Source organism: Hibiscus syriacus, unplaced genomic scaffold, assembly GCF_006381635.1.
Source record: "Hibiscus syriacus cultivar Baekdansim isolate YM2019G1 unplaced genomic scaffold, ASM638163v2 tig00111701_pilon, whole genome shotgun sequence".
Lineage (NCBI taxonomy): Eukaryota > Viridiplantae > Streptophyta > Magnoliopsida > Malvales > Malvaceae > Hibiscus > Hibiscus syriacus.
In genome coordinates this window covers 534,307-546,532 of record NW_024063157.1, presented here as the reverse complement: position 1 = coordinate 546,532, position 12,226 = coordinate 534,307, and the positions used below count along the sequence as shown (strand labels likewise).

Below are 12,226 nucleotides of genomic sequence, written 5' to 3'. Positions count from 1 at the left end.
ATGATTTATAATCCGGTAGGTTGCATTTATGCAATATGTTTCTGATCAGTTGAACAGGTGTTCAGACATTGATTATTTTAACAACTTATGTGTTTATATAGAAATACAATTACATATGTCCACATAACTTTGACGCTGCTTCCCATTCGAACGACAAAGCTCTAGGTATGACACAAATTTATTCATGCTTATGCGAATTTAATTTATTGTTAGTAAAATTGCACCTCATTAGTTTGATAATTGAAATTATTTATGTATGTCCTCAGAAAAAGGCGGAAACATACGAGAGTATTTGGAAAATTTGTTGAAGGCCTCTAATGTTCCGGACTTCGTTAGAAACAACCCTTTTTCATCGGATTAATTTTGTTTGTCGGTACATTATTTGAACATTCTTGTGTATTTAAATTTTGGTGTGATTATATTGTATGTATATTTTCATTAATTATTCCATATTTGCTTCTATGTGTACATATACATTTGAGTGTTATAGTTTTAATATATTGTAAATATCTATTTTTTTACGTTACGGTATATTTGTTAAATTAAAAATTAATTTAATTATCTTTTATAAAATATCACACAATCAACTAATTTTTTTGTGCAAATGAAATTATTAAATTAATATTGTAGGTGGAAAACATGAAACATACTTAAAAAATATTGAAACATAAATTACATATCTTTAAAAAAAGTTTCGATCCTTTTTATATAAAGTATGGACACTTTCAACATATTATAATAAATAGATAATTTTGTAATATAACCGGTATAAATATACCGGTCTTATGCGCGAATAGGTCTACAACCTATATCGACACTTTTTAATATTGTGTCGGTACTTTGTCCATATTGGAAGAAAAATGTGTCGATACGATTTAAAAAAGTGTCGACATTTTACACATCGGAACCCATAATTATAATGTAATAGATATTTTGTAATATAACCGGTATAAATATACCGGTCTTATGCGCGAATAGGTCTACAACCTATATCGACACTTTTTAATATTGTGTCGGTACTTTATGTCCATATTGGAAGAAAAATGTGTCGATACAATTTAAAAAAGTGTCGACATTTTACACATCGGAACCCATAATTATAATGTAATAGATAATTTTGTAATATAACCGGTATAAATATACCGGTCTTATGCGCGAATAGGTCTACAACCTATATCGACACTTTTTTAATATTGTGTCGGTACTTTATGTCCATATTGGAAGAAAAATGTGTCGATACAATTTAAAAAAGTGTCGACATTTTACATAATATAAGTAATAGATATTTTGTAATATAACCGGTATAAATATACCGGTCTTATGCGCGAATAGGTCTACAAATATCGACACTTTTTAATATTGTGTCGGTACTTTATGTCCATATTGGAAGAAAATGTGTCGATACGATTTAAAAAAGTGTCGACATTTTCCGAGCGTCCCATAATTATAATGTAATAGATAATTTTGTAATATAACCTATAAATATACCGGTTTTATGAGCGAATAGGTCTACAACCTATATCGACACTTTATAATTGTCGGTACTTTATGTCCATACCATTTAAAAAGTGTCGGTAATTTGAAGTAACGCGGTTTTTCTTCCTTCATTCAAAATATTTACATGTACATACAATAGGAGTGATGTTGATACTTACGATATATTATATGGAGATCGTTGTCATTCCATTCCGTCTTCGAAAAATCAGTTGATGTAGGCTGTGTGCTTGTACTCAAACTAAGCTTGACTTGAGGACATGTTAGTTTGTTATGCCCCTCACCGTTGTAGTACCCACATCGCCTAATTTGCTTCTCGACCTTGTTCTTCGGCACTTCTTTTCGCTTGCGTTGTTTTCGTTGAGGGTCACGAACATTGTTTACTACAATGCTCTGGTTGACTGACTGATTCAAACCAAACGAGTTTTCTAATTCTTCTATTAGTTTTTTCATCTCATCTCTTGCGGTTTGAAAGACTCGTCTTCTTTGATGCAATGTAGCATACCTACTTGACGTTGAACGTAGAGCGAACCTTGCCATTTGCATCACTTCTGGAGACACATTCAAATCAACATAGCTGGGTGCAGAAGCCTTCGCATCATTAGTCCACCTACTTTGAATCAAAGTCCGGGCAAATATGTGTAGTCCAATTGCTTCAAAATGTGAAGTTGATGGCGACACGGAAGTCCAACGGTCTCGAATTTTTTGCAGGAGCAAATTAGAGTTTTCGTACGAGAATCAAAACTAATTTCAAATTTCCTATTTTTTTCTGCGTACTTTGACAAAATATAATGTTGACATTCATCTGATAAGGACTTAATCTCTGCCTCAATCCGGTACAATGTCTCCCGTGTAAGTTCATCTTGGACACGAAAAGATTCGCGGGTAAAAATCGCAGCGGCATGGCTTTCAAGGTCGACCAGTTTTGTGATCTGGAAGGGCTTCGTATGGGAACTTAAGTCCGCTTTCAACTCGTTCATACGCATTCTACTAATTCCATCTTCAATTGCACGAACAACATCTAAATATGTCTTCTTGTGTTTCAGTGCAATAGCTAGTGAAGCATTCATAGACTCGCACCTTTGTGTTGAGCGAATATTGGCAAAGAAATGACCGGTTAGATATGCTTGTGCCCATAAGTGTCGTGTATTTCCCTTCTCAATCACCCATGGATGCTTTTGGACGTTGAATTCTGAAACAATCGAACGCCATTGAATATCAAATTCCTTGGTTGTCCACCAGGAAGCCATGCATTTTGAGAATGCTGCTGTAAACTTTGGGTCACCAATGTTAGCTTGTGCATTGCGAGAAAGATGCCAAGAACATAACTGTGCTTAGCATAAGGGATAACAGATTTGATAGCCCTCTGCATTGCCCTATCCCCATCGGTTACAACAGAAATAGGTGATTTTTCATCATGGCTTCTAAAAAATTCTGTAGCACCCACTCGAAAGATTGAGACGTTTCGTCAGCGATTATGGCAGGCAAACACAATTGTGTTATGGTGATGATTGACACCAACAATAGGCATAATTGGTCGACCATATATCTTTGTACGTTGTGTCGAACGCAATTACATCACCGAAGCATGTGTAATCCGATCTCGATGTAGAATCCGACCAAATAAGATTATACAATGCCCCCGATTCGTCTACCGAGTATGTCATAAAAAACCCGGGATCATCATGTTTCTTATAATCAAAGTAGGCAATAAGCGCATTCACATCCCCATCGACGATTTCCTTTGCTTTACCTCTTTGAAGTGCATTGTAGAGGTCTTTATGTGTAAATCCAACATTATGATAGCCCCCTGCCTGCTGCGTTAAATAGTTCATTACTTGTGACGTGCCAACACCGACCTCTTTCAATGTTGTTGCCTCATCGATATCAGCCTTACTACAGCTCGATTAGAACGCATAAATGGTGTCATAGCAGATGTGCACAATGCATGATTATGTTTCTGATCAGACTTACTTATAACCCACTGATCGTTTGTATTTGTTGCTGTAACTACGACTCTAGCCTTACATCCTGTTCTTGTGACTGGCGTATGAGCACGTTGACGATCAACAGTATTGACTTTTGATACTCGAAACCCTTCTTTGGAACAACAAAATTCTGTGTCTTCACATTCCCTTCCACGTCAAGCCGTGTTGTTCCCTTACGTGCACTAAACCCATGTTCCCGTGCGAATCCCTTGTAAAAGTGCCAAGCTTGATCACGTGAACAGAGCTGACCAACCAATCTGTCAGATTCATCAACATTATGTACTTCATGGCATTCCTCGGTTGGCTTAACATTGTCTACATCAGTATTATCCATGGCAAAATTTTGTTGTGCAAGTTCAGTGCTCCAGGAGTTTGATGGATAGTAACGAAGTTCATTTTGAACATGTTTTCTGTAGTTAAAGGGTGGGTACAACATTAAATTCGCATACATATTTAGGTATGTACAATAACTACAAGTATATTATCATTTTAAATTCGCAGTACACTGTTAAAAAAATTGAAACATAAATTACATAAGTTTTTAAAAAAGTATCGATCCTTTTTATAAAAAGTATGGACTTTCAATATAATAGGTAAACATATGATGTAATAGGTAGCCCTTATATAATGTAATAGGTATCGTTTATATAATGTAATAAATGGTTATATTGTAAAGTCTATCCTTTTTATAAAAGTGTCCATACTTTTTTCACTGTGGAAAACATTAATTTAAGGTTATCTTTTGAGTGAGTTTTAAGATATTAATTTAGTAATTATAGGCGTCTAATGATTTATTTTTACGTTACGGTATATATTATTAAATTAAAAAATTCTAAATAATATTTTATAAAATATAAAAACAATCAAATAATTTTTGTGCAAATGAAATTATTAAATCAATATTGTAGGTGGAAAACATGAACACTGTTAAAAAAATTGAAACATAAATTACATAAGTTTTAAAAAAAGTATCGATCCTTTTTATAAAAAGTATGGACACTTTCAATATAATAGGTAAACATATGATGTAATAGGTAGCCCTTATATAATGTAATGGTATCGTTTATATAATGTAATAGGTATCTATCTCGCATGTGAGTACTTTATTCCAACCATGTGACAAGTGTGACAACTCCATCAACTCACAACTCAGCTTTGAACTCAATCAATATTGTCTTTTAGCTTGATGGTTCATAAAGCATGTTACTTGAACAGTATGAATCAATTATGCAATTTTCATGTTCAATTTAACACTGCATTTCAAATTCATTTCATATGTAATTGGAGTTTGAATTTAAATTTCAATTTGAGTTTGAATTTCAATATATATTTCGGCTCCACTATAATATTAGCCCAAGCCAATATGCATGTTATCATTGATTATTCCTAATTTCCATTGTTTTTTTTCCAACGTATAAACGCGAGGGAAATCCCGACCATTTTATTTTTTGGTCAACTTTAAAGCGTCAGAAACGTTTCGGGCGTATGATCGGGTGGTGTATACAAGAAATGTAACAAATAGCAACTAAAATCATAAGTTGAGTACCACCCAAATCATAAGTCTGAAATACTTCCGATGCTCATCAAAATCCAAAGCTCATATGGTGCCAAGCAAAAGGAAATCAAAATCCAAATCTCATATGATGCCAAGCAATAGGTAGTGGTTATATTGTAAAGTGTCTATCCTTTTTATAAAAGTGTCCATACTTTTTTCACTGTGGAAAACATTAATTTAAGGTTATCTTTTGAGTGAGTTTTAAGATATTAATTTAGTAATTATAGGCGTCTAATGATTTATTTTTTACGTTACGGTATATATTATTATTAAATTAAAAATTCTAAATAATATTTTATAAAATATCAAAACAATCAAATAATTTTTTGTGCAAATGAAATTATTAAATCAATATTGTAGGTGGAAAACATGAAACACTGTTAAAGTATCGATCCTTTTTATAAAAAGTATGGACACTTTCAATATAATATAATGTAATAGGTAAATTTGCAATGCTATCGGTATAAATATACCGGTTTACTTATAAAATAGGTAAATATAAGCGCTACCTATTACATTATATAAGCGCTACCTAGTATGTTATTGTACTTTATAATATTTCCGGTTAAATAATATAACATAACCGGTCTAAATTTTAACCGGTCACTTGTTTAACCGGTCACGCCGTATATTAGCCGTTTTTTAGGCGCCGCACCGCAGAACGACCCGTATATTATTACTTAGCATGTCCATGCACTTCTTGGTTAGTTGGCACTCAATTTGCACAAACTGCCAATTTCAATTAGTTTTTATAGTTATTTTATATGCTATTGATTAGTTTTCAATTAAGTGTTTACATTTTATTATGTAAGATAAATTAATCTTTAAGGTAAAAATGTAGATTTTTCTTATTAAAGGTTTCGAGTTCAAATAAATATGTTTACAAGGTGTGTATGAGTTTCAATAAATTAACAAAATTTCGAACAAATATTATTTTATAATCAATGTCAACTATTAAAAAAAATCCTAAAAGATCTTATTAAACACTCGTATATAGCGTTCATCATAGATTTTAGGGAAATGGACCCACCTATAACATTATTTTACTTATGTGTAATAAAATTTCGTTATGTTCACTCTTATTATCGAGACAATCAAAATTATTGTTTGTTTTGACATGTGACATTATGTCTAGTACCGCTTGTAAATTTTATTTTAAAGTGTCATTTTTTGGTTGATGTTATTATATGTTTTCCCAAGTGTCAATTTTATAAACATCCAAGAACTCAACAATGGAACAATGCAGCATTGAGAAACAACATTACAACTGAGATTGACACATGAAGAGAAATAGAAGAGGCCTCGGATGAATAGAAATAGTAATAAGGGTAAGGGTACTCATGCGGTCCTACTGAAGGTGACCCTTGGCCTGTAGGTGCACTGTAGACATACTGAGGAGGTGGTGGTGGTGGACTGCCCTTGGAGGAAGTCGACGGCGGAGGCGGACGAGGTGGAGATGGAGGCGGTGAGAAAGATTCCAATTCCAATGGTGGCGGGGAGTGGTGCGGAGTTTGTGGTGGAAAGTAAAAGTAAGGAACCGTCGGCGGTGACGGGTGGTGAACCGGCGACGGTGGTGGAAACGACTTCGAAAATGGTGCCGGTGGGGGTGAACAAATGACCGGACATGTTCCACATTCGCTGATACATAGTAAACCGGCTGATGGTGTCCCAATTTCATCTCCTGATGACGTTCTAGCAACCATGATCATCCCCATGAGACCTACTTTGAGAACCAAGACAACCCATTTGTGTCCTTCGAATAGTGGACCAGTTGGAAATCCCATCACCACTTGTGTTTTGCTCCTTTGTGCACAAATTACAAATATGAAGGGTAATGCACCTCCAAGATAACCCTTTTACATGCGTGTGTAGGGCTCTTCTATAAGTTTGGTTTTAGATGCTTCTCTTAATGATGGTTTTATGATGTATTACTTTACTTTCCACAAAATTCTTTTCTTTGATCTCTGAAAAACTCTTTTGGATTGTTTAAAAGAAATATATTTATCGGTATATACTTTTCTTTCCGTGTTTATCTTGGTCGATACATGTATTTAAAGACAAATATATGATTTAATGTTAGGGGTGACTACCTTTAGCCTCCTTTCCCTCAGTCTATTCTTACATCAGTCTATTCTTACATATATGATCGAAAATTGTACAATTTCACTATAAATTTTTATTTTCTCTTTCAAAATAGTTTTTTATCAAACAAGTCTTGTTATAAATCTTTTGAACCGGATTAAATAAAAATTTAAGTCATGATCTTTAACCGATTGAAGAGATCCGAAGTTTTTATTTTTTCTATTTATTTCTTATACCTTTGTCTTGACTTAGACTCATCTTTTGTGAGCATCAAATTTTCTATACTTAGAAATGTGACCCTTAACTCTTTATTCTTTGCTTTCGGAGGAGGGCTGCCCTGAATGACTTGAATAATCGCCATTGATGAATCAAGTTATGTATGAACTGAGTTTAGACTCTTTTATCCCCTAATATTTTAATTTATTATATTTACATAATCGGGATAATATACTCAATTAACATTTTAACTGAAAATATTAGTTTTATAAATATAATCGAGAAATTTCATATTTTAATTTGAATATGAGAATAATTGTTAACTAAAGACATGGTAACAACATAAATATTTTTTCACTAAATCTATTCAATAATAAAACCTGAAAATTTGTTCATGTTATGCATCTTATTATGATGGATGTGTATATCAGTATCATGTTTTCAACTACAAACTGTGTCTCACCATGAACCTTAGCTTTTGCATGCTCCATTTGTCTCAATAACAAACTATTTTCTCTTTTTTTTTTATTAAAAAAACTTAGGATTAGAAATAATTAGGGCAAGCATTCAACCCAAATTCGACAGGTTCTAATTCGATATAAATTTATGGAGGGGTTTCTCTTTGAAAAAATTGAGTTCGAGTATGATATTTTTAAAAGATAATATTGTGTTTGGATTTAAAGTAAAAATATTCAATCTAAAAATAATAGTATAATTGACATTTATATATTTAAAGATAATTATTTGATACTCATCTCTATATATTTTCAATAATGTCTTTGTTATACTTAATAAAAACGATAATTATATATATATATTTGTGTCGAATGTAGATTTTTATCCTAAAAATCGAACCAGATTTTTTGTAGTATTATTTTTTTCCATTCATCAAACTTAAACTCGACATCTTACGTAAAAAAATCAATTTTTTATTATTCGATACAACAAATCCAAGAGGTGTTCATTACTCTATTGAACAAAAGCCTTTAGGGTGTGTTTGGTTCACGGAATGTAAGATTATCAGTGGGAATGTAAGATTATCAAAGAATAGGATTACTGAGAATGTTGTATTTTGTGTTTGGTTGGTTTAGCATGAATGTAAGATTATCGTGTTTGATTAAAGGAATAAAAGATTATTGGAATGTATATTTGATCAAATTGTTCTTATCATATATTTGTTTTTTAACAAGTTGGAAAATATTTATATATTTTCTTTAAAAAATTTAAATTCATAAAATTTATATATATATATTTTTTACAAAATTGAAAATATAAAAAGGTTTAATAAAAGAGTAAACTTTTATTTTAACCCTTGAACTTCATATAAAATTTTAATTATAGATTTTTTTTGTAAATCTAAAATAGTTTAAGGATAAATTTGTAACTTAACATTCGCATAATTTTTATTATTCAATGACAGAAGAATGATATTTTTGAAAAGAAAAAAATTAAGGGCATTTTAGTCCAAAACGTCGGTAATCCAACAATACCTAAGGAAAGAGAGATAATGACATTCCCGATAATATATCCCAAAAAATCTACTATTGGTAACAAAACATTACAGAGAATGAGATTTCTGGCCAACCAACCATAGGAATGTGAATTTCATTCTCATAAGAATCACACATTTCTTGATCCAAAAATAAAACAAACACGTGGAGGATTCCTCTAGATTTGGATATTTTATTCAAAATCTGGGAAATGACAGCCGAAAAAGCAGCCGAAAAGGTTGAATTTGTGAAAAAAATCAGGTCAATTGAAGCATTAATTGAGCAATTTCAAGCTCTTATTCCTTTTAACTACATTGGAATTTCAATGTACACACTGCATTTGTCTCCTGAATTAGTTCGGTGGGTATTCTACTTTATGGTCAAATTCTGATTTCAGCCTTTCTATTATTCTCAATTTTCCGATATAATCCTTAAACTTTAATGTATCATAAGTTTTCTCTGAGTAGTATAACGTGATTATAAGGTAGTATATGTTCATAATCTTTTCTAATCATTAACAATATACACACATCATGCATAAGAAATTGCTCGAACCGAAAACTTCGAAAGAGAACACAATATTCCTTTTTACCATTGAAATCACTTATAAGATATTAATAAAAAATAACAACTTATCGTAATTATTACACATAAATTTAGTTGTTTTATCCAATTTTCAATTCAACTTCCATAATATTTAAAAACTTTTAAACTTGTACTTTCTTTAATAAATAATTTTACTAATTTATTCAACCTCTTAGTGTTTTTTCTAGGATAAGATCCATTGTTGTTAGAGACGAACACATAATTTTATATTGAAGGAATACATTGTCCCCACTTGTCTCTTCGATTCATCCTGATTGTTGTAATTTTACTGTTTTCTTTTGAATAAATGATTAAAAACAAAAATATATAGAATAATTTATGACTTTAAATATAATAAAAGATTAAAAGCAAAAATAAATAAATAAAGAGAGATAGATGAAATGAAAAGCAAGTGGACAAAATTCCACAAGATTTGACATTAAAATTGGCATCAAAATCTTTAAATGGGTCAATATCAGTATGAACAAGCAAAGCATATCTAGGGATGTTTTTGGATGATTCATGGCCAATCACAGATTTCTGGATCCCCTTCATTTAACCACAATTATTTGGAGACGAATCATATTGTCAGTTATTCGAGATTAAATTAATTAAAATATAGTTAATTCTTGAATCGAATGGATTCAACTCGAATTCATGATGAGTCCGAGTCGAAATAAACTATTTAATATCCGACTCAAAAAGCTCACGAGCTACTTAAAAAAATCTATTAAATTTTTTTGATTTTTTAAATTAAATTATTAATAATATTAATACTTGTATGTTGTTCTTTTTAAAATATATATAATATGAATTTTCGTGTACTTAAAGTTAAGGTTCATGTTCGAGTTTGAGTTTCAATCGAGTCATGTCTGAGAATATTTCGAGTTCAAGTTCTTTCAAACTCGAGTCGAGCTTGATAATTTTAAGCTTGTGAGTTTTTCGAATCGATTTGAGATCATTTATACACTTTCCGAGTCAAGCCGAACTCAATAATACTCGAGCTCGACTTGACTCGTTTACAGCCCTAATTATGGTTGTAAATAAGATTAAATAAATTATAAATTATGCAAATTTGATTCAATTAATGTTTAAGTTAAATAGATTTGATTCAAGTTTATATTCAACTCAAATTTTTAAGGAATTAAAACCGACTACTTAAAAATATTAAAATAAATAAATTAAAAATAAGCTTAGCCGCTACGTTTATCATAAAATAAAATTACTGCATCCAAGAAAACGCAAAAAAACGAGAATGAAGAGTCCGCAACGCAACGCCAAAAGCAACTGCACCAACTGTCCCACACCGACCGCGACCAGTCACCGCCTCCCTATCTAAAGACAATAATACTTCGAAACAATCATAAGTTGTAACGTTTGACCTTCTTTCTTTCTTTGTAAATTAACCTTGATTCTCGCTTATATAATGTATTTTTTTCAAATTTATTAAATAATTTGAATGATGAAAATAATATATATCTTTTAGAAGTTTTAAATAAATGTATGGTATGTTCATATTATCAATATCTTAAAAGAATAATGTACATATGTTATTTTATAATATTTATACTATCCATATAAATAACATATTTTTCAAAAAAAAAAAGTCACGATCATATGAAAATAAAGTAATATAATATCAAAATTATAAGAATTTATGATTATAAACTTTATCTTAAACTAGTGTCGATTTTATTATCTATTTAATATTAAATTCTTAAAACTTCATCAAATCACTTAGTTCGAGGCTCGAGGGGTGGAAAGGAAAACTACTCTTATTCGGAGGGCGTATTACTCTTATAAAATCTGTTTTAACTAACATGCCAATGTATTTTTTATCTTTATTTCAGTTTCCGTCATCAGTGGCCTCACACTTGAACAAATTGATTGCAAATTTTCTGTGGGGCTAAGGATCTGGGAGATGGATCCACTGGGTGAGATGGGAGTCAGTATACATCCCGAGATCGTGTGGTGGCCTAGGATTCTTCGACATGAAAGTAAGAAATCGTTCCCTACTAAACAAGTGGATTTGGAGGTATGGATCTGAAGCTGCCTGTGGAGAAAATTTGTCGACGCCAAATACGGATATGACTGACGCTTCTACCGGGGCCTGGACAGCGTAATAGGAAGTCGTGGGTTTGGAAAAATCATGCAACCTCTAAATTCAGTGGATGATAGCTTTTCGAAAGATTTAAGGCGTGTAATGGTTAATGGAAAGACGTTCCATCTTTGAGATTGGCTTTCCCTCGTATATTTGCTGTCACTATCAAAAAATCAATAAATGTTTGCGAATTCGGTAGGAAAATCAGTGGCCTTTGGCAATGGGAAATAGCGATCAGGAGAACGCTTTTTGACTGGGAACTAAACATTTGGGATGTGTTTTTAGCAACCCTCAATAACTCGGTGAATGATGTATGCGAGACTGATCGGTTGACATGGAAAGGTTTGTGTCTTGGTTCTTATGTGCCTAAAGTTTATTGTGAAAGCGTTGCATGTGAAGGAAAGACTAAAGAAGATGTATGGAAGTTGGTTTGGGCAAACTCGGCTCCACCCAAGGTGGAGGCATTTGTTTGGAAAGCGATTCTACATAGAGTGCCGACACTCCTCAATTTATCCAAGATGAGTGTTTCAAATTGAGAATCATGCCTCTGTGTGTTATGTCATGAAGAGCAGGAGCGACGAACCATTTGTTTTGCCATTGCAATGTTTCTTGGAGATTATGGCAGAAGTGGTGCTCAATGTGAAAGGTAAATTTTATTTGCCCCGAAAATGTGAAAAGATTCTTACTGGCATAGGATGTACAGCCGATAAAACGA

The 12,226-nt window shown here is 32.1% G+C and overlaps 1 protein-coding gene across 1 annotated transcript; it reads right to left on the bottom strand.

Moving 5' to 3' along the window:
- Positions 1 to 6,263: 6,263 nt before the first annotated feature.
- Positions 6,264 to 6,821, bottom strand: LOC120167835 (leucine-rich repeat extensin-like protein 1). The gene has a single exon (XM_039176728.1). The coding sequence runs from the start codon at positions 6,819 to 6,821 to the stop codon at positions 6,264 to 6,266; it is 558 nt and encodes a 185-aa protein (XP_039032659.1).
- Positions 6,822 to 12,226: the final 5,405 nt, after the last annotated feature.